Source organism: Trichosurus vulpecula, chromosome 6 (genome assembly GCF_011100635.1).
Source record: "Trichosurus vulpecula isolate mTriVul1 chromosome 6, mTriVul1.pri, whole genome shotgun sequence".
Taxonomy (NCBI): domain Eukaryota; kingdom Metazoa; phylum Chordata; class Mammalia; order Diprotodontia; family Phalangeridae; genus Trichosurus; species Trichosurus vulpecula.
Genome location: NC_050578.1, coordinates 106,409,612 through 106,433,539, shown reverse-complemented (window position 1 = coordinate 106,433,539; position 23,928 = coordinate 106,409,612). Strand labels below are relative to the sequence as shown.

The following is a 23,928-nucleotide window of genomic DNA, read 5'->3' as shown; positions in this document are numbered from 1 at the left end:
TGATTGATTTTTTTTTCTGTGCCTGGGACCTAATGCTAGTGACTGTGCATTTGGTCATACAATCATATAGAGCTTTAAAAAACCTTATCACCATTAGTTTCTGACTTCCTTTCCTCTATTAACTAGCTTTCAGATTTTTTTCCCTTACAACAAGAAACACCATAACGATGAGCTAAATGAAGGATAACTGAAAAAAACGTACAGAGAACCTGATTAAAATCTTTGCTTTCCTAGAGAATTAATCTAGATTTTTCAGTTTTGCTTCAAATATCACATTTAAAGTCTTAATGTCTGCCTTTCATTCATTTTAGACTAGAAATCGTTTTGAAGGTACAAGATCTGAAGTAGAAGATCTCATGAATAAAATCAGACAGAATCCCAAGGAGCACAAGAGAGGAAGTCAGTTTGCGGTGGAAGGCTACCTCTACGTCCAGGAAAAAAGTAAGAGGATTGCAACACTGAACTTTAATGTGATGAGTTCTTGTGGGATTCTCCTTTACCCATCTCTGCCCCCAAACACCTGGCATAGTAGCCCACCTGAAAAATTCTCTGATCTCGTCACATAAGGGGGTAGGACTAGAGGATTTCCAAGGTCCCTTCCAACTCTGTCAGGTAATCGAGTGGCTTGTTTTTATAGATATATGCTTGAATGTTTGAGCTTTTTTGTCTGTCACCTTCTTTAAAAATAGAAACTCCCAGAACTAGCTCTGAAAACAGCAGTGAAAAAAAGCCTGAAGCCTGCTTCCCAAGTGGATAACAAAGCCTAACATTAACATAAAGTGCCAAATCAAGAACAGGATAGAAAAATGAGCAAACAGCAACAATGAAAGAACCTGACCATAAAAAGCTACCACGGTGACAGTGAAGATCGAGATAAGAACTCAAAAGAAAATACTGAAGTCAAAACAGCTATAAGCAAAGAACCAAAGAAAAATGTAAATTGGTTTCCATGACACTGCATCCTTCTTTTCCTCCTGCAAGAGGAGAGGACTGACCACTTTTTCTCACTTTTCTCCATTGGTTCATCTCCCTCCTTAATCTACTAAGTAGGATACTTAGTATTCTAGTCCTAAGAAAAATAGCCCAAGTTTAAATAGGTAAATAGATTGATAGAACATTTATTGAGTACTTACTGTTTTTTAGGCATTATGCTTGAGAAAACAAACAAGAGAACATCTATGCTCCAGGGCTTACATTCTGAGTTAGAAAAAGGTGGCAGGTAGAATGGATGAGTAGGTGGGAGGTGGGGTGCTACATGTGCTAGGATGGCTTGGAAGTGGTTGGGAAGTAAAGTAGAGGTCTTATTCTAGGCAAGATAAGATGAAAGGTAACTTTCTGGAGCACCCTGGCTTCCCAAGGACACATTGCAAGGAGTCTGAATGCGTTTAGCTGTTTATTCCTGGGGGAGGAGTTGTGATTAAATGAAAAGTTGGGTCTCACTTTCTGTGTGTGTGGGTGTGTGGCAGGGGAGGGAAAGTGTTGGAAGGGCCAGGATCTGAACCAGTCCTTCTTCCACACTGGGAAGCTTGTATGAATGGTGGTGATGGAGGTAGAGAGGGGGAAGAATGGTCTGAATGAATGATGGTAATGGAGGTAGAGGGGAGAAGAGAGGCCTGAATGAATGGTGCTGAAGGAGGTAGGGAAGAGAAGGTGGAGAGAAGAGAGATAGAAGAGGGAAGAGGGTGCTGATGATTTATTTTGGTGGGGACAGGAATTGTCTTTGGCTCAGAGGTCTGTCGACTTAGAGTTGGAAGAGGCCTTAGGCAGCTCATCGAGCCCCTTTAATTCAAAGATGGGGAAAATGAGTTCCATGAGGCTTAAGTGATTTTCTCATATCACACAAGTAGTAAGCAGCAGATCAGAGATTTGAACCCAAGTCCTCTCACACTAAAACCTTTTAATTCCGCCATGGTGCTTCCCTCTTGGTTCTCCTACGTGGGCTCATCAAAGCCAGCTATTTGTTACCGCTTGCCTTCTTCTTCTCCTCCTCCATTCTCATCAGTTCTGTTATTTTTCTTCCGTATGTAACTCAGCAGGAAAACTATGCAATTATCAACTTGGGATGGATTGGATTGGCTAGAGTGTTGGGAGAAGAGGCCATATGGTGTAGAGGAAAGGATACTGGATTTGGAGTTAGCGTACCTGGGTCCGGTCTTCACCCTCTTTTTATTACAGGCATGATTCTGAGCCGGTAGTTTAACTACTCTGGGCTTCAGTTTCTTCATTTACAAAAGGAAGGGGTTGAATTAGATAATCTCAATGGTTCTTTACAGCCACCCCCCCTTCCTTTTTTGGAGACTGAGTCCCCCATCTTGCCTAGGTGTGAAGTGCTGGGGACTGTTGTGGGTCCAGTCCCATTCCTGATCGTCGAGGAAGCTTTGACCTCCTCTGTTTCCGATGCCTTCCCTTCTGCCCACTCCTGCGGGCTTTCCTTATCGGTGCCAGATTTGGTGAGGACATTTGATTAGCCTAGCCAACTACAGCTTGGAACTCCTGAGCTCAAGCAATCCACCAGACCCTCGCCTACTCCAAGCATGTGCTGCCATTCCTGACATTCTGTTCCAAATAGCATCACCCCCTCCCCACCTTATTTCCCACCAAATGTTAAGACTGCACCGAGTACACCTGTGTTTCCGAGGATGCGGTTCATTTATGTGATTGGAGATTGAGAAATCTCCAGATCCAATCAGATCTTAACTGTTGGGTATCATTTAACGGGTGAGATCAGAGCCTTCCTTCTTCACCTGTGGGAGGTGTGGGAGCTGTCCTGATTGCTTGGTGGTACAAGGCAGGGAGGGAAGCATGAGAATGTTCCTTATTTACAGTCTCTCCCTCTCTTCCTGTTGACTGTAATCAGAGCAGCTCACAAACCTTCCTTTCACTTACCATTTATGACTGATTTGCAGCACTTCAGTTTAACTGACCAATTTAAAAGTGTGGAAGACTCTGGAGGCAGTTAAATATCCGCCATACTTTGGATGAAATATAAAACTGATGTAGGGAAACCGTCTTATCAGCTAGCGAGTGCCACTTTTCTTCCATTTGCAGATATTCAGATTTGGATTGAGTTTTGCAGTCAGTTGGCCAAGTTGCGCAGTTTTGGGGGAATGACGTCTCCAAGGAATCAATCATGGTCTTCTGAAAAGCCACTGATCATCTGTCTTGATGAAGCTGTCATGTCTAGTGAATTTATGGGAAGAGTTTGAAAATCCAGGGTGTATAAATCAGAACTTTAAAACCTTTAGAAGCAAGCGACCGGATGATCTAGAGTGAGAAAGGTGCTTGTAGGTTTCATACTCATGCCCTTTGACCTTAAAAGACTTAAAAGGAATTGAACTAAAATGAGGTTCGAAGTGCCTCATTCTTAGATATTTTTTTGTAGTGGTAGGGGAGCATCACCAGCTCCTAGCTCTTAGCAGATTGGGCTACATGTGGCCTCTTAGCCTCTCTGATTTATGTGCTTTGTTAGAGTGTGGAAGTATTGTTTTCAAAGGCACAGAAAAGGATGCTGGGTTCCAGAAGGAACCAGTCCAGTCTCATGATCATTTTTATTTTCTCTTACACTTCCCACATTATCCTTCATCTTTAGTTCTGAATATTTTTAGTATGTAGAGGCAGTTGTTGTTCATCCTTTGTTTTCGAAGAGGACCAGTGACATTATGGGTGATGTCTTCACTTGCTTTTGAATTAAATTTAAATGAGGTGGAGTTGGGCAGAATCAGCCACCTCACTCTCTCTTCCTGAATCATCAAAGTCCAGTGGCAGGACAAAGATCAAGATGACTTGTCCAAAATGCAGTGTCTTTGATACCTGACCAAACTAGTGCTCCGTGGTGCCTGCTTCAGCTGTCTTCATGGCCACTGGAAAAAAATTATTCTTATCCACTCAAGCGGGAGTCTTCACATGCTCAGGGTAGATGTCCCCCGCAACTCACCAACAGGTTTGAGGCCTGTTGATTGCCCTCCACCTGATTTCATACATCTGTGGAGATGGTTTACCAGGGTGTGGCTGCTGTGTATGTGGAGGCAGTATGGTTCCATGGAAAGAGGACTGGATTGGGAATCAGAGCATGTGGGTTTGAATCCTTGCCTCTGATAATTACTCTGAGTTCCCCTTTGACATGTATTAGCTTTGTAACCTTGGGAAAATCACTTAAACTCTTTGGGCCCAAGTTTCCTTATCCATAAATAGTAGGGTTGAGATGTATAAATATCATGGCCAAGGTTGGCCTCAGAGAGGAGGGGAGCAAATGTACTTCCTCTGGGCGGAGGTGGGGGACTATGGGTATGAAATGTTGTTTATGTTGTAGGACATAGATGGTGCATTAGTGGGTTTTATTGAACTGCTTTTTCCCTCCTTATATTTTTTTTGTCATAAGGGATACCTTGTTGGTTAAGGGAGGGATATATTCAGAAATGAAGATGATATAAAAATAAAAGATAGCTTAAAAGTTAAAAAAATGACAAGTTTGGATGGGAAGACATAAAAGAACTGAGTGATGTAAAGTAAGCAAAACTAATTAAACGATATAAACACTGATTGCAACAGTATAAATGAACAAAAAAATAAATATGAGTATGAATTCAGTGTGGTTATAATGGCCAAAATTAGGAGAAAAGTAGTTGTGGAAATGAATGTGGTGTAAAAACCAAAAGGCAGAAAAAATGATGGGTGTGGACTCGCTGATCACTAAGGTCCCTTTGTGTGAGGCAACAAGTCAGTCAACCTCTGTCTGCCTCAGTTTCCCTATCTGTAAAAGGAGAATAATAGCCCTTATCTCTCCGTTATTGTAAAGGTAAAATGAGATAATATTTCTAAAATGCTTTGCAAGCTTTTTTTTTTATTTACCTTGGGAGGCAGTTGGGGTTAAGTGGCTTGTCCAGAGTCACACAGCTAGTAAGTGTCAAGGGTCTGAGGAGGATTTGAACTCGCATCCTCCTGACTCCAGGGTCAGTGTTCTATCCACTGCACCACCTAGGTGCACCACAAACCTTAAAACACTGTATAAATGCAGGTGATTATTACTATTATCATTCCAGCTCTAAAACTATGATCCATATGATTTCACAATAAAAATCACACATCATAAAATCATCCAGTTGAAATATTCACAGAACTCATGGCAAAGAGAAGAGAACTGCTTTCAGTTTATATAAAGTATTTGACTATTGGTTATTAAATTATTTTTAAACCTAGTCCTTAAATGAATATATGTTGCTGAATGAATACCTAATGAGTCTTGCTCCACTCCTATTATTTCATTAGTGTACGGAACTCCCACGTTTGAACTTCTCTCCACTGGCACTTTATCTGTGTCTTAGCAATGAGAGGTTTGAGTGATTTACCCAGAGCCACACAGTGTAATATATATCAGTATATGTTAAATCCTGGCCCTCTGGACTCCAAGGCCCTCTACTTATATTCACCATATCTAGTTTCCTTTCCTTTTGATAGTTTTTGGCATTATTCACTGTTAAGTAAAGTTCTTACGTGGTCCTACACTTGCCCAGTAGTGATGGGGTTAAAAAGAACAACACTGCATTTACTATAAATATTTTTTCCCCTCACAGATATCAAATATAAATGAGAATAAAATCCGCAGTGCATTTCAAAGGTGAAGAGCTTAACTTGTTCACTTGTGCGAGCAGTATTGCTGACATGTTTGAGAATGTTGCTTTTTGGTCCTTTCTGTCCTCCCTTCCTCCCGAATATCCATGAGCAGAGAACACTGCTGATCATACAGAGGAGTTGTGAACCAGGTTTTCCCTCATCATTTAAAAAGCATAAAATTGTTCCTTTGCTTCAGGGCCTGCTCCGTTTGGCTCCAGTTGGGTTAAACACTACTGCATGTACAGGAAGGCGGCAAAGAAGTTTACCATGATTCCATTTGAACACCGATCGGGGGGCAAGCTTGTAAGTATATTGTCACACTCCACAAAGAAGAGTGGAACGTGTGGGGGGGATGATGCAACCCTTCTGTAATCCTTTATAATTGGCATTGCTGGGCAAGGCCTGGTACATTTTTATCACTGCAATACGAGATAGGAAAAAATTTAGAAGGCGTAAGGAGAACAGAACTGACTATATGTTTGGGTAACGAATCCTGGGGGAAAAAGGCTAAAAGGACTATTTTCTGAGTCTTAAAAGAAAAAAAAAAAGACTAGGTTGTGAGGAATGGAATTTAGTTTACCAGATTTTTAAGCAGCTGATGTGTGGCAGCAGTTTTGACAGGCATGAGGGATACAGAGGTGAAAAAAGGCACCATTCTCCCCTGTCAAGGAACGTAAAGCCTTAAAAAAGGAATATAAGATGTAAGCAAATATATATATATAATCAAAACTAGAGTGTGATAAAAGTGAAGGAGAGATCTGTGTAAAGTGCTAGGAAAATTTGAGGTGAAAGAGATACTATCTTTAGATGGAAGAATCAGGAAATACTTCATAGAGATAAGGATACCTGAAGGCTGAACTTTGAAGGAAAATGAGCATTTCAGTAAGTGGAAAGACAGAGTACTCCATGCAAAAGGGAAGCCTTGCAAGAATCCAAGAAGATAGGAGAATGCAGGATGGGATTAGGGAAACCCGGATAGTCCAGGAGAGAGAGAGACAGAGAAATAGAAATAAAACTGGGGGGAAAGTCAGTTCATGCTAAATTGGGGTGGGCCTTAAATGCTAAACTTAAGGGGAACCCCTAAAGGTTTTTGAGCAGGGGGTCTGTACATTAGGAGGATTAATTTGACAGCTTTGTGAAAGGAGGCATTGGAGAAGGGAGAGTATAGAGCCAGAAAGATCAGTAAGGAGGTAATTGGAATAGTCTAGAGAGAGGGAGGGTGCTGAACTAGAGTGGTGGTGAGAGTAGAGGGAAAGAGTTGAAGAGTGTTTTGGAGGTAGAATTTCATAGGATTTGGCATCTCCTTGGATGTGGGCTCGCTAAGAAAGGGAAGAGTCCAAGATGAGGTGAGATTGGGAATCGAAGTAAGTGGGAAGTAGGGAGGGTCACTATCAGAACCAGCCAAATTGGGAGGAAGTGGTTTGGTGATGGGGTGGGGAAGGAGATGTGTTCAGGTAAAATGTGTAGTTTTATTGTTATTCTGGTATGGGTTATCTTCTTAGTTTTTAGCTGATTTCTTTTGAAATTTCATATCTTGATTCTAAGAATACTTTCCCTCCTCATTAACAGGGTGATGGAGAAGTCTTCATTTTGAAAGAATGCACCAAAAGGCACGCTGACTCCATTGACAGACGGTTCTGTTTTGATGTAGAAGCAGCAGACAGGTAAATTATCTAAATCACAACATGCTAAAAAGAACATTTTGCTTTCTTTGATACCAGGCAAACATCCATGATTACATCATTTTTACTCTTAATAATTATCCGTGAGGTAAGCCTGCTGTGGGGGATAAAGAACCTCATCCAGAAATGGATTCAAGGGCTACCTTTGAATACTAACTGGTTATATGGCCCTGGACAAGTCGTGTCACTTTTCACTGTTCCAGACAACATGCCATAATTGTTGAGTTGGTGCCAATCTGCTTTGGTAAAGGGGGCTTACTCGTTGAGAATTCTCTAGGCCAGAAGTGTCAAATGCATGGCCCATGGCCTACATGTGACCTTAAATATTCTCTACTTCTGCCTGAACCAAATTAAAATGTGATTGGAAAATATTTAACCAAAGAAATAAAAATACTATAAAAACATATGTAATAGTCTAAAATTCAGTCAGTATGTGGACTGCACAGATCCTTATGTGTAGAGTAGCGGCCCCACTTTCTACTTCTGTTTGACATCATTGCTGCCGATCAGAGATTCTTAACCAGGGATCCATAGACTATGGATTACTTGCAGAGGATCTGAGAACTTGCATAGGGGAAAATAGATTTCTATTTTCACTAATATCTAACTGAAATCTAACATTTCCTTAATTTTTAAAAAGCACTACTCTGAGAGGGGTCCATAGCTTTCCCCAGACATCTCAAGGGGTAAGTTAATAGCCTTTACTTTAGTCCAGTGAATCACACATTTGGTTCAATATGGTTTCTCTATCTGGTAGTAACACTGTATATAACCTTACCATGCACCCAGATGGAACTTGTGTTGTCTTGGATGCCCTCCTAGCTGAGTGAGGAGAGCCTAATCACCAGCTTTGCCATAGGGTGGCAGATTTTTCAGTGATGCTCAGAGACCGTCTGATTATATTTTAGAGGGCTTACAATCTTTATCAATTGAGGGGAATGCCCACATCGGCTTCATTACTGCCAGTTGAAATATAAAACGTACATTGCAACCCAAGTCCCTTTGGCTGTGAAAAACCATTAGGAACCTCCACTTGAGATACGTGCATTCATTTTTCAGCATCTCTAGTCACAGTGATTTTGAGCAGCAGGAGATCAATTTAGGCAAAGTTTGGAGCTGTCCCTGTGTGTATTTTAACGAATGTTGGGACCATATAGGAAGCTTTTGATATTGGCAGAATTGTGATCGCTGGTGCATGACATATTACTAAACCAACCTGTGCTTCCTTTTCAGCTAATGTGGTTTATGCTTTGCTACTACATGCCTATGACTTTTACTATGGTAACTTAAAATAGTTCGCTGCTGATTTGTACCTTTAATTTTAGCCCTTTTATCAATGCGTAGAAGGCAACATTTGAACCCAGGTCTTCTGGCTTTGAGGCCAATACTGGCTATGCCATGACTATCTCTTTTCCAGCACATAGATTTTCCAAATGCTAAGGGTGCTCTTATATCATAAACTCTGTCCTTTGAAGTGAGACCATTCATTTTAAAGATCTTTAGATCTTTGCTTCTCCTTGACTTTTCTTTTTCTCCTGTTGCATAATTTTGGGTCATTTGATTGCTCACAGCACCTTTTATAAAAAAGGAGCAAGGAAATGAAAACTAAACTAAATCTGGCCATTTTGGAATTCACTTCAGGTTATCGTCGATATCCTGTGCTGTGATGTCATTATTGAGTAATATGCTATTCCAAGACTTTCCTATTAATGATGGATGAACAGGGTTATCTTTAGATACAGATGACAGTAGAATTACCCAAGCTCCAAGAAACTTTAGTGATTGTCTAATGTGTTCATTTAATTTTATTTATATTTATGTTTAATTTGAACTTAACCTCAGCCAACTAGAACACCATTAAACTCATTTATAATTCAGTTAAATTCAACAGGCATTTATTCCAAAGATGCTGGGCCTGGAGTTGGGAAGACTCATCTTCCTGAGTTCACATCTGGCCTCAGACACTTAGTAGCTCTATGACACTGGGCAGGTCCCTTAAGCCTGTTTGCCTCAGTTTCCTCATCTGTAAAATAAGCTGGAAAAGGAAATGGCAAACCACTCCAATATCTCTGCTAAGAAAACCCCAAACAGGGTCATGAAGAGTCGGACCCAACCGAAAAAAGACCGAACGACAACAGCAACAAATCAACGTGTATACAAACCTTTACCTTTGATAGATGAGGAGAAGAATTATAGGAAGGTGAGGTGATTTTCCAAAGGTCACCCAGCTAGTGAGTGGCCCAGCCACCGCCGGATCTCAGGCTTTCTGACTCATGCTTCTGTGCCTTTTGATTTGCTTGAAAGACAGTGTCCCATAATGGATAGAGAGTTAAAGTTGGGTGTGAGAAGGCCGAGATTCACATCCTACTTCTGATGCCGTGTGAAGCTGAGCGTGCCGTTTAACTCTTGTTGGTTTCATTTTCCCCTCTGTAAAATCAGGATTATAATATCCATAGTGGAAGCAATCTGATACAGAATCTACCATATACATACATACATACATACATACATACATATACGTATATGTATGTATGTATGTATGTATATATAATATATGTATATATAATCTCTCTGTCTTACACACACACACACACACACACACACACACACACACACACACAGAGTTTATCATATAGAGAGATGGTCTTGGAGTCAAGACACCCTGCATTGAAGTCCTACCTCCAAAAAATACTTTCTATACTACCCTGGGCAACTTACTTGACCTCAGTGTCCCAGGCATCTAAAACACCCATCTTAATTGAAAGAGGGAGTTTCCTCACTGGCGTTTTTCTGTAACAGTGAAATCAAAGGTCCAGTTCTCTCTAAAAATATACCTGCAGCACTTTGTTCTTGGGGGTGTCGGCCAGTACCAAATGAGATAATTCAAAGTGCTTTAGAAGCATAATATAAAGGGTCTGCTATTATTATCGTCCATACCTGGTGGTTTTGGGTAACAGAATTGTGGGGGTTTGGGGGGATGTTGGGTCTATTGGCCATGGGTTTCAGCTATTCATGTGGGTCTTACTCCAAGTTATTCAGGGTAATTAAGAGTCATAGAATCATAAAATTTAGACTTGGAAAAGATTTGGGAGACCATTTCATCTAATATTCCAGTTTTGTGCATGAGGACACTGGTGCCCATTTATTCAGTCCCTTCAGTGACCATTCTACCTGTTATGTGCCGGATACTGTGGGAGGCACTGGAGAAAAAGAAAAAAACAAAATTTGCTGTCCAGGTGCTGACTCTGTCATGCTCAGTTGACATGAATAAATGCTTGCCCATTTTCCCCTTAGCTAGTTAGTGTTGGGGACTGAACTAGAACTAGGCTTTCCTTCCTTAGGTTCTGCTTCCTTCCCCCCACCCCTCCGTTGTCCTGTGGTCCAGGACTGTAGATTTAAGCTGGGAGTGACTTTAGAGGTCATCTCATCCACCTGCCCCCCACTTTACTGATTAAAAATTGGAGGACCAGACAATGGAAGTGACTTTGCCCAAGGATGCGGAAGTAGGAAATCAAACTGGAATTTATGCTTAAGTTCTAAGACATCCGGGATCTCTTTCCTTTCTTCCATATATCCACTCCAGGTCATTGGGATGTGGTCATTTTGGAATGTGCTAAACACTTTACAAATAGTATCTTATTTGATACATATAGCAACTCTGGGAGGTCTTTCCTATTATTATCCCCATTTTTCAGTTGGGAAAACTGAGATAAACAGAAGTTAGGTGGATGGCCCAGAGTCACATAGCTAGTAAATGTCTCAGGCTGGATTTGAACTCAAATCTTTCTGATTCCAAGCCCAGCGCTCTATCCGCTGACAGTTACCAATAACTGATTGGATCTAAAGTGGAAGAAGAGTGATGAGTTGAAGATGATTCATAAGTTATGGTCCTGTTTAATTAGAAGAATGATGGTCATGCCCTTGACAGAAGAAGGGAGGTTTTGGAGAGAGAGATACTAAAAGTGGTTCTGGATTTAAATCCAGTTTTTCTGTCTCCTGCGTTATTCTCCCATCTTCTAGTGAGATCTTGCATCATCCTTGTGACCCAGATGTGTGGTTAGTGCAGTAGATTGTAAGATACAAAGGATCTTGGGGTTCGTTTAGTCCAGAAGTTTGTGCCAGGTACCCCTTTGGCAATCTTCCCACAAAAATGTTTTAAAATGCATGAAACAAAATGCCTAAGATTACAGGGTAAACACAGGTAGAGTGAAATAGTTACTCCATATTTTTTTTAAAGAGTTCATAGACCACCGGTTAGGAGCCTCTAATTTAGCCTAATCCCTTCAATTTAGATGTGAAGAAAACGAGGCCCAGAAGACATAAAGTGATTTTTATTTTTTCAGAGGCAAACCAAGGATTTAAACTCGGGTCTTCTGACTTCCCATGCAGTGCTGTTTCCACTATACTGTGCTGCTGTTTCTTGTTAGTTAATACTATTTTTTAAAATTTACAAGTTGCCTGGCTTCCCCTCAGTTCTCCCAACAGATGATCAGATTTCTCCTTACTTTACAGCCGTGGCTGCCGGCTGCCTCTCAACGTTCCTTGCTTCTACTTGACTTCCTTTCACGTCAGAGTACCCAACCTTCTCGGGAAGGCCTCTGGAGTCCTTTCATCTTTCTGTATATTTTCTTGACTGCAATTCTCTATTGACTCTTTGAGTCTCAATTTGAATATTCATGGACCCTTTTCCGTCGTTTCCCTCCTGTGGGGCTGTATCTGGGATACGCTGTCCTTCCTCCATATTTTGTTAGCATCATAATTTCCAGAAACAACCCAAAAAGCTAATTAGTTATCATTAGAAGATGAGCACCCAGAGCAAATGTGAGACGTGGAAAAGACACTTCCAAAGCAGATTAGAATGCGAATATTTGTTTCACTGGGTGTTGTAGATTTCTTTAACGGATTTTTCTTCCTTCAGAGTCTGTCTAATAGTAGGCGTTTGTTAGATAATAATAATAATGATTAATAAGTAGCATTTATATTTCATTTTAAGGTTTGCAAGATGCTTTACATATTCTCGTTTGATCATCACCAACCTATGAGGTAGCTGCTCTTATGATCTTTACTTTACCAGCGAGGAAACTGAGGCACATAGAAGTCAAGTCTGTTGTCTAATAAGAGTGTTTAGGACTGTTATCTTCCTTACTCCAAGAACAGCACTGCATCTTCTCTGCCACCTGGCTGCCTTAATGGATGGGTAGTTGAGGAATGCAGTTTTGGAAAGCCAAGGCTGTGACTTAATTATGTTTGTAACCCTCCCAGTGCTAATGAATAAATGGAGCTTAATAAATGTTTATATGAATGAGTGAATACTTCAGTATTTAAACTGATATGTGATGTCATGTGTAAGGTTCTCACTTGTGCAATGGAAATCTCAACTCCTTCACACCTTTTCATCCTGGGCGATTTTGTTCATGTCTTCTGAAAAACCTTCCACAGGGGATCTGTCTAATTTCTAATTTAATTCTAACGTCTAATTTAATTTCTGTGGGTACTAGAACAACGCTCAGAGTTTGCTACTGTTTCTTTTTCTATGATCAGCTCACTTCTGTCCTGTCATAGGCTTAAGGACTGAACCTGTGATCTCATCACCCCAGATGGTGGAAACTCCCTTTGCCATGCAGATTACCACCTTTTTGCAACCCATCCTCTCAGAGATTTGCTTAGAGCACTTAGAGGTTAGGTGACTTGCCCAGGGTCATACAGTTAGTAGGTGTCAGAGGCTTGCACTACTCTCTCCTACTGGATACTCTGTCTCTTCAGGGATATTCTGTTAAACCCCTCTTGGGTTTCTCACTTTTTGGGTTCCTCCCCTTTGCTAAATCATCATCTGAATCACAACCCTGAATTATGGCTTTATGCCAAGCCTTTGTCCTTGTCCCTTTCTTTTATGTTTCTACCCTCTCTCATTTTCAGTAAGTATCTCACATTCATAGTGCCAATGGTAAAATGCTCATGGAATTCTAAGAATTGTGTGATTCTTATAAATGTGATAAAATATCTCATAAGTGTGATTCTTAGCACTTCTGCCTTCCTTTCTACCAACATGCATCCTTCATGGCGGAAAGAACAGTGGGCTGCAAAAGACTAAAGATTATTTCTTATATGGGTGTGTATGGGTGTGTGCCCTTATATACATAAATGTGTGTGTATACACACACACACACAGACACACACACACACACACACCCAGCATATATACACACATTTATACGCGCACACACACATACATATACACAAAATACGTATGTATGTATGTATTTTGTTTCATAGGTTGCTATGGCCAAAGGATTCCTCTCTGGCTACTAGCCATATTTAGCCACGCTAGTCTTTAGATTGGCTTAGACACATTTCTGTAGTTGGAACCATACCCAAAGCTTTTTGTAACTTGACAGGATTGGTTAGAAATTGCAATACACCTTCAGATCCTTCAAAAACCCAGGCTGCCTTCATATCATGATGGGGTCTTTGAGTTGTACTTTTGTTGGGCAATAAATGATTAGCTTTTAAAAAAAAATTATTTTAGTGCACGTGCATGCGTGTGTGTGTGTGTGTGTGTGTGTGTGTGTGTGTGTGTGTGTGTTATAGCCAGCTCCTTTCCTTCATGGAAATAACAGGGCTAATTAAATTAGAACCAACCTTCTTTGCTATTCAACCCGGAATAAATTGTTACCCTGTGGGCTTGGTATTTTTGGACAAGTACAAACCTTCCCCGGGCTGATCCTATGTAATGAATTGTCAAGGCGGCATAGCTCAGTAATTCTAAAGCAGAAGTCTGTATTTCTGAATTCTCAGCACAGACAATTTAATGGATTTTACAGTTGTTTAGGCAATCACTAATATCTTTCCTTACTATTAACACTATAAGACAAGTAAGGTGGACTCTCCATCTTTTCAGTCCTCAAAAATGAGAGTACTTCTCCCCCTATTACCCCATCCTGCTCCAGGGAGAATTACTATTTAGATTCTCAGATTGTTTACACTTTTCAAGTAGTATTCACTGCATAGCTGGGAAGTGCTGAGGTTCAGGCTGTGGGCACACTGTATTGTGTTGTCTTACACGAGCAGAGAGTTGTATCAATGGGATATGCCTCATTTTAGGAATATCAACTAAAGTATCTGTAAATTGGATTTTCATTGAGATAACATTGGTGCTGAATTTCCAAATGTGCCTCCCCTCCCATGCAAACAGTTATGATTTTGCATAATAATGATTCCCGTGGTATTTTTTTAATGAAATGTCTAAAAGTTAGGGACTTAAAATGATGAATTTTTCCTTAGGGTAATTTGTTTGCTTCTTTCTTCCCTCCTCATTCCTTGGACGTGTGAACTCCCACGGACGGGTCTCAATAGAATAGATTACTGAGGTTGTTGGATCTCAATAAGATGGCCTGTTCTTGGCCAAGTCACTTTAGCTCATCTGTAAAATGAGGGCTTTGGACAAAGGTCCATTCTACTTCAAGATTTCTGATCCTATGATGATATTCTAGGTGACTGAACCACTCTCATAACAGGTTCTAGTTGAGAAAATTGTTTGGTCATATATTGCTCAATTTCAAGATTTCAAGGATTGTGTGATCTGCCAGTGGAAGTTTTTTCCACCAAGTAGATGATAACTTCTCTGAGTGTTAGATTATAGTCTTTAGAGAGATCCTGTGGCTGAAACATCGATCGCTCTATGACCAACTGCTTTAAATTTAGTTTTGTTGTTGAGTCGTCTTTCAGTCATCTCCAATTCTTCACGGCCTCATTTGGGCTTTTCTTGGCAAAGATACTGGAGTGGTTTGTCATTTCCTTCTCTAGCTCATTTTACAGATGAGGAAACTGAGGTAAACTCAAGATCACACACCCCTAGTAAGTTTCTGAGTCTGGATTTGAACTCAGGAAGATGAGTCTTCCTGACTTCAGGCCCAGTGTTCTAACCACTGTACCACGTAGCTGCCCATTAAATTTAGTTAGGCTTGTCCTTTTGGACAATAGAAACGTAGTTAATTACCATGTCCGTACTTAGAGCATTTCTGGTTCAGTGAAGGTCCTTTTAGAGCTTGCGGGTCATTGGGATGACCTTTGACAATGCAAAGTCACCTTCATGCTACAAGGAGACATCAGTGGGAAACTTTGGTGGAGAGTGTGATCTAAATTAAAAAGTGAACATTCAGATTTATTTTTCCCATAATTGATTTATTTTGAATAGATTACATTAGTAATTGTAGTTGTCGTAATAGAACCAAAATGTACTTGTTTCCACATCAAAGATGGATTTCTGTTGCATATCCAGGTTGTCCTGCATATGCACTTGTGTGATTTCTTTAATTTCGTCAGCTCCTGCTGTGCCATTGGCTTTCATTGGAGTACAGATGATATATCATTGTCATCATCTTTGTCATTCAGTTTCTGTCTTAGTTTGATGTTTAACTACTGCCATATGTGGTGGTAGCTTCATTTAAAGCATCAGTTACTTGATATATGTAGTTCCTTCCCTTCTCCCCCCCTCCCCAGAGAATTCGTATTTAGAGCAGGGCTTCCTCAACTTTTTCCACCCTTGACCTCCTCTGAGCTCCTTAAAGTGTACGCTGAGACCATATGGGGTCTCGACCCACACTTTAAGAAGTGCTGATTACAGTCCCAGATCCTTTACACTTTTCAAAATTAGTACCTTCTAAATTTTAAATCACCAGGTTAATCTCTTTCCTCCTAACCAGCCACATCTTGTATTTATGTTTGTTACATTGGTGGCCATAATCCAGGACATTCACTTATCACAGATTTCTTAAGTTTTAAATCTCTTTAGGTCAGAACTTCCTTTATGTATGTAAAAAGCACATTTATACCAACCACCATAGGCATCTTCAGGAAACAGAGAGTAGAAATAAAAATTGTGGGCAGTCAGGAATGTTGAAAATTAAAGAGAGCCACATTGAAACTGTGATGCTCTTTCTTCAACTATCCTTGATCACCCTATGGAAATTCTTCCTTTGTGAACATTAGAATCTCAGGCCAGGCTCCATCTTAGCCAGTTCTACGTTACCTGCCCTGTTTCTTCACAGAAATGTGAATGGAAAACCAATCTCATGGGATATAGAAAAATGATATGAAATTTCTTCAGCCCACTCTCTTATTTTTTTCTAATAATCTTTGGAATTGACCTGATATTCCGAGTCTTTCGGTCTCTGTATATTGTCATCATTTTCTTTGGTGCTGAATCCCGTGACTAGTATTTATTTCAAGTTGCTGGATGGTAGTTGCTATATTTTGCTCATTTTAAAGTTCCTTTGGACAAGAAAAATGTATTTTAGACCTAATTTTCTTTTGTAATTTTCATTTTGCCGAGAGCCATTACTAGGGTGGGGGTAATTAGGGTATTACTCTAAGTTGCTGAATTCAGAGGGCATTGATAACACTTGGAGTCCTTGAGTACGATTGGAACAAATGAGCTTAATATACCTAATTAGCAAGACTAATTAGTTAAAAGAAGAAGCTATTGGAGCACATTTCCTTTACCCCCAGTGCATCTTCACAGTGGCCACACCACTGGGAAGCTTCCTGGGGCTTCTCCGACTCTGTCTCAATTGAATTTATATTAAAAGTCCTGTGGACATTTTGTACTATTCACCAGCACGTTTTGTACTGTTTGTCCAATCGGATGCCACCAGAGGGTCTGACTAAAATGCCAACTCTTATCCTTTATTTTGCTGCGCTTTTAAGCCTGATTCAATACTATATGGGGGAAAAAATCACAATGTTTTAGGGGAATTTCCTTTCTCGATTAATTTATCTGCCATATAAGATGCTGTATGGTAACATTCTCCGGCACCATGAGACCCCACATGTAAATAGTCTAATTTCATGTTCTCAGTTAATTGATGTGAAGAAAAATGTTCTTTCCTGTAATTATAATTAACTCTCCTGAGCCTGGTGTGGCTTACTCTGAATAAGGGCCAGAATTTTAAAATCTGAGGCAAGGGCTTTTAGCCGAGTTTGATGGGCTAAATATTTTGCATTGCTCCTACCCTCCAAAAGGACACCACGAGCTACAGAATTGGAGGTGGTTAAACTCTCTATTTTCACGTATATGATGCCAAAGTAATGCTTTGAGCAAAGTCTGAATAATTTGAGAAATCTTTTAAAAAGTGGATGTCAGGCCAAAAGAGTGAGAGAAACTAAAACAGTAACAACAACCGAAAATCTATAACATCTTCAAAGCACTTTATTTGTATTCACTCACTTGATCTTCTCAACATCCCTGTGAGGTTGGCACTACAGGCTTTATCACCCCATTTTATAGAAGAGTCAGGTTAGGGTGAAGGTCTTCGGTTGTGGTCACACAGCTGGTAAATGTAAGAGAGGATTTGAACCCTCCTCTTTCCTGACTCCACTGGTCTTGTTGTACTGCAAAAACATTCCCTGTTGGTGAATGGTGTTTGGCATGGAGAAATGGAGGCCTGCAAGCAGATGTCGCTGTGTGGTCTGGAGTCACTCAATTATATAGCAGTTCCTAATACTGGTTTCTTAACTAACCTTGGACCAATAATTTATACTTCAGCCTCATAATCTTTCATATGAAGCCTGCTGGATGAGTATTGACAGAACAACTTGAAAACCCAGTCGAAGAGATTTTTAAGATTAAAATCACTCTCTGAGAATGACTATGATTATTGACCCACAGTGTCATTCATAACATTTACCTTTATTGTGGTATTATTCAGTAGTTGATAAGGGGATGAAACAGTATTATATAAATAGAAACTTTGTGAAGAGCCTGCAGGGCAGAATGGATAGAGGGCCTTCTTTGGAGTTGGGAAGACTTGACCTCAAGTCCTGGCTCTGACACGTACTCCCTTAGTGACCCTGGGTAAGTCACTTAAACCTTTAAGTGCTCCAGGAAGCCATGTTACAGATGAACTACTTCTCTGCATTGGTGGAAGCAACTTCCACCAAAAGGAAAGGAAGAAAAAAATTAGTTAAAACAGTCCTTATCAATGGAAAATCAATTTAGTTTCATCACCTTTCATCATAATTTCACATTTTCTCTTGTCCTTTTATTGTAGATTTCTTTGTGAGATAGACTCATTTTTCTCCTTTAATAAAAGCAAACAAAAAAGATGTCTCATTATTTGGAAAGTAAATCACAAGTGATGAATAAGGATTCTCCTCCCCTCCCCTCTTCAGCCTTTCCTAATCACTGGAGTCACCAGGCAGAATTTCCTTCCCTTTGTGGATGGACTAAGTTTAGAAGAAAGCAGTTCAACTTGGCCATGGTGAACAGGACCAGGGTTTGGGAAAATGGGGGCATAATGATGGCTGTTTTTAGTCGTCAGTGACTAATATGCTTTTGTTCCTTTTTTTCCTTCTTAATTTTCAGACCTGGAATTCCTGTGACTATGCAGGCATTTTCAGAAGAAGAAAGGAAGCAGTGGATGGAAGCTCTGGGAGGAAAAGAAGCTGTAAGCGTTTATTAATAGCTCCATGAAAAAAATACTTCAAGTGCTATAGAATTAACTATAGTTACTTTTACTTTATCCGTGTGTGTGTGTGTGTGTGTGTGTGTGTGTGTGTGTCTGTCCGTCTGTCCGTCCGTCCGTCCGTGTGTGTCCCTTTTGAAGACGGTAATTGAGTCTTGTGGGGATGAACATTATTCCTAGTTAGGTGTGAGTGCTATTGGTATGATGGACTTATATCGGTCATCCAGCTTCTCCTGACTGTGTGCAGGTTGTGTGCTCCATTTTAGGAAGAACACAGCAAAACCGGAGAGTGTGTAGAAGCGGGCAGCCAAGATGGCAGAGGGTCTGAAGTTTGTGCCATTTGAGGATAGGTTGAAGGAACTGAAGGGGCACAGCTAGGCGGCACAGTAGAGAGAGCACCAGGCCTGGAGTCAGAAAGACTCCTCTTCCTGAGTTCAGATCCAGCCTCAGACACTTATTAGCTGTGTGACCCTGGGCAGGTCACTTCACCCTGCTTGCCTCAGTTTCCTCATCTGTAAAATTGAGAAGAAAATGGCAAACCCCTCCAGAATCTTTGCCCAGAAAACCCCAAATAGGGTCTTGAAGAGTTGGACATGACTGAAAAATGGTGACTCAGCAACACAACAACCAAAGGAACTGATGAGCTTGGATAAGAGATGAGTTGGGGGGCATGATAGCTGTCTCCATATATTTGAAGGGTTATTGTGATGTGGAAGAGAGTGTCATGTTTTTCTGCTTGGCTTCTGAGGGCAGAACTAGGAGTAGGGGGTATAAGTTACAAAGAGACAGATTTTGATTTGATATAAGGAATACATCAATTAAAACAAAACAGTTAAATGATTAAAGTTATTTAAAAAGGAATGATCTGCTTTTGTAGGGCAGGTTCTCCCTCCCAGGAGGACTTGAAGGGAAAGCTGAAGGGCCATGGGTGACTGCTATCGTTATGTTGAATGATTTATTAGAAACGAGCCTGATACAATGTGTTATGACTGCATATAGTTCACGTCGCTTTAGAATTTCACATGGTATGAAGTTGAGATTGTTCATAAAGCTTGTTGTCAATATCACCTGCGCATATTACTGTTATTGTTCTTGGTGTTATCAACATTAGTATATTACAAATGTCTCAGCTGATTCTCAGTTTCATTATATAATCTGTAGGATTACATGCTGTTTTTAAGATTCTCAACTCAGGCCCTGATTCCATAGTCTCTGACAGTGGATAAATCAGTTGGTAGCTTCAGGCTGTCTTCACATTTCCCATTGCAGTTATCTGTGGCTTTACGTGGAAAGGATTTTTGGGACAGAGAGAGAGAGCGAGAGCCAGCAGAGTTTAGAAGGGAGGAAGGAACATTGGAAAGTGTTAGGAAAGGACAGTCTTCTGCTGTATTCTGTTAGGGGGGAGTGGCAGATGAAGTATGCAGAGATGACCTGTGGAATTAATGTGACTGGTATAGGCATTTCTTATCTAAGGCATGGGAAGAAGACATTTGGCTAAGAGGGAGCAGAGAGTAGCTCCTTGAAAATCATGAACAGGAACTCAATTTTATGTGTGAGTTGACAGCTGCCCTGTGTAGCATTGTAGGAGGAGAGTGACAAGACCAAGATGATAAAGAAGAATAATTTTTGATATTTTGTGTTTTATTGGATGGAAAAGTCTGATCAGTAAGATGGCCTCCACAGACCCAGTCTGAAGTCATCAGATCCTGGCCCAGTACCATTATTACCGGAATAGAGACACATGGACAAATTTGGGAAATATTTGGAGGGAGGGTACCGTCAATAGATTTTGATAATGGGAAGTGTATTAGAAAGAGTCGAGCATCCCCAAATTTATAGTGAGGTGGCTTAGTAGATAGAATTCTGAACTGAGAGTCAGGAAGATGTAATTTCAAATCCTGTCTCAGACACTGCCTCATTGTATAACTGTGGCCTGTGTCTTAGTTTCTTCATCTGTGAATTGGGAATAGTTAAAGCATTTGCTTTGCAGGATTGCTGTGAGGATCAGATGGGATAACAGGTGAAAGGTTTTATAACCCTTATAGTGTTACGTAAACATCATTCTTACCACCGTCATCAGTTAGGGGACAGAATGCATAGTGGCACCCTTGAATTTCATCGAGAAGGAGATAACTGGTTAAGTCAGCAAGCATTGATTAGGCACTTACTGTGTGCCAGGCACTCTACTGAGAACTAGGTAGGTGTGACAAGGGAGAGATTTACCTGCCTGTGAGTGGTCTTATCAGTGTATGTCCTGTTTCATAGGAGCCTTACTTATTCTAGCTATTTCTGCTGTTGATGTTTTATTTTTTCATGCAGAAGATGTTTACTAATTATATTATTTAAAAAGTCCATTCCCACCAATCCATTCCACCTTATCTTGCTAAACGTACTGAAAGTGATCACTAATTTATTAAAACAACATCCACCACCAGCGTACAATAAATGGAGGAAGTTACTACTGTTCCTACTTCCTCCCATTTATTCAGTAGACCTTAATTAGGGCTCTAGGGTTTAGAGGTGGAAGGGGATCTCTACTTCCCCTTCTCCTTTACTCCCTCTTTTTTACTAAAAGGCCTATGAAGATAGTGATTGGCCTCTTTTCTAATGCTTGTGGGTACTATCTGAAAATAATGGGAAATGCAAGTGGAAAATGCTCTGGGCATTGAGAGTAGTGGAATGTCATCCTGGATCTATATGAAGACAGCAGGGTGTGGTGGAAAGAGCCACTCCTGGAACCCACATCTCCTGAGTACTGTAATTGTTGGATTTTAGGGAATTCCCTTCCCCCACTGAATCCTTAGTCTTCTTGTCTGTAGAATGACGGCATCAGAGAAGTCACAGGATCGTAGAGTTGTAACTGTTAGGGACCCTGGAGGCCATCAAGTCTAGACCTTTCATTTCATAGGTGAGGACCTGAGGGTCAGAGTGATTACACAGGTAGTCGGTGTCAGAGGTGAGATTTGAAACCTCATTCCCTGATTCCAGAGCCAGTGTTCTTTCTCCATTACCAGGCTGGTAGAAAGTGGAAAGAGTGTGGAACTTGAAATCAGAAGGCCTGGGTGATCTTGAGCAGGTGTCTTCTCCCCTATGGCCCTCAGATTCCCTTATTTCTAAAATGGAGGTCTTGGACTGGATCATTTCTAGGTCCCTTCCTGCTCTTAATCCTATGACTAGATTCATTCATTGATATGTGTACTTGAGAAGTTCTGTGTTAGGTTGATAAATGAGTCTTCTCTTCACTGTGTGTTTATTCTTAATATGCCCTTGAGGTTTTTAGCGAGGTCCAGAGGGACTGATCTCCTCTTTGACAACACCACATGTAACGAGACCCCAAAGCAAGCCGCTAATCCCTTATTGTCAAGGTAAACCTAAGACTATGGACATCTCTCTCCAGTGAATAAAGAGGTCTATTTAAAAGTCAGTTTGCATAGAGAAACTTACTTGCTGCAGTCCCTGGGAAATAAATTTGCCATCGATGGCACTGTGGCCTTGAAGATACCCAGCCTGACTTTTCCTTCAGAGTAAATAGCAAAGTGATCAGTCCAGAGATAAGCGAACATCAGCAAGGCCTCCAAATATTAAAAGTCCTGCTACGTATTTGTGTGAGGACACTTAGACAGGGCACGTTTTTAAGGCAGTGTGCCCTTAGAATAATGAGCCAGTGGCTAAAGATCTTAGAGTTGCTGCCTAGACTCAGAACTCTCCTGTTTCAGATGGAATTATTTAAATTATGGTCGTCCTTGGGTGGGAGATACCTTTCTGAGCTTGGTGTGGCCAGAAACAAGTTCTGTGTTAGGACTCCAGTGAACAGTTTCTTGGTTGCACTGCTGCTAGACCACTCAGTGATACCCCAATTCTGTTGTTGTGAGAGGTTTCTGCTTTTGCTGTTCAGGATAAGAAGGAAGAGTGAAGCTGGAGCAGGGAAAATGCTGATGGACAGTGTGAAGGAGGGAAAAGAAAATTGGATGCAATCATAGGATCAGAATCATAGGTCTGAAAGGTTTAGAGTTGGGAGCAATCTCAATGGTCACTGAGTGTAACCCCCTCATTGCACAGATGAGAAAATTCAGTTTGAGAAGTAAAGTGTAACACAGGGAGATGAGAATTGAATGGAGAGTTTTCAGACTCCACTTCTGATGCCCTGTCCACTCTGTCTTGCTTCTAATAATCATAGAGTCTTAGAGGTGAGAGGGACCCCTGGGGCCTTCAAGTCAAGTGCTTACCTGGGGAAAAAAATCCCTTCTACAAAAGACTTGAGAAGTCATATTTTATCCAAGAAGGAGGAATCCACTATCTTCTGAGGCCATCCACTCTACTTAGAGTGAGATAAGGATGGGGACTGGACCTTGGATTTTCATTGGTGTTGGCAGCTCTTTGCATGAAAAAACTCCTTCTACGAATAAATTAGCTCCTTCTCTACAGTTTATCAGTCGGTCAGTTGCTGTCCATAGCATTGCGAGGTTAAGAAATTTGATCAGGGTCACACAGCTAATACATGTTGAAGGTGCTTTGCACTTTGTTGTTGAGTTGTTTCAGTTGTGTCTAACTCTTCGTGGATCCTTTTGGGGTTTTCTTGGCAAAGGCACTGGAGTGGTTTGCCATTTCCTTCTCCAGCTCATTTTACAGATAAGGAAACTGAGGCAAAAATGGTTATGTGACTTGCCCATGGTCCACAGCTAGAAGGTGTCTGAGCACGGATTTGAACTCATGAGGATGAGTCCTCCTGATTCCAAGTCCAGTGCTGTGTGCACTATGGCTCCACCTAGCTGCCCCACTTTGCACTTACTAGGTAGGTCGGTAGGCTTAGTGATAGATTGGCCTTTGTAAGAGATGCCAACAGGCTGTTTGAGCCATGGTCAATAAGTCAGCAAGTATTTGTTATGTGCTAGGACCTGTGTTAAGTGCTGGAGATAGAGAAAAAGGCAAAAAACAAACAAACAAAAAAAAACCAAACCCAACCCTGCCCTTAGGGAGCTTTTGAGGGAGAGTGGGGGAGACTGACAACCTATAAATAGACACAACCGATGATGAAGAATGCTACCTATCTCTGAACAGAGACATGAGAATTAGTTTTACCAAATCACCAAATTTACCACATTTTTGAATGTATCCAATGGGAGAATTTGTTTTGACTATGCATATTTGTTACAAGGGTTTTGTTTTTGATTTTT

The 23,928-nt window shown here is 40.8% G+C and overlaps 1 protein-coding gene across 1 annotated transcript in view; it reads left to right on the top strand.

Moving 5' to 3' along the window:
- Nucleotides 1-23,928, top strand: part of ARHGAP10 (Rho GTPase activating protein 10) — a 371,669-nt gene that overhangs the window by 175,489 nt on the left and 172,252 nt on the right. Inside the window, exons 8-11 of the mRNA XM_036764654.1 lie at nucleotides 312-441; nucleotides 5,807-5,913; nucleotides 7,180-7,274; nucleotides 18,655-18,736. Of these exons, the coding sequence (XP_036620549.1) occupies nucleotides 312-441; nucleotides 5,807-5,913; nucleotides 7,180-7,274; nucleotides 18,655-18,736 (414 nt within the window). The remainder of the gene's footprint in view (nucleotides 1-311; nucleotides 442-5,806; nucleotides 5,914-7,179; nucleotides 7,275-18,654; nucleotides 18,737-23,928) is intronic.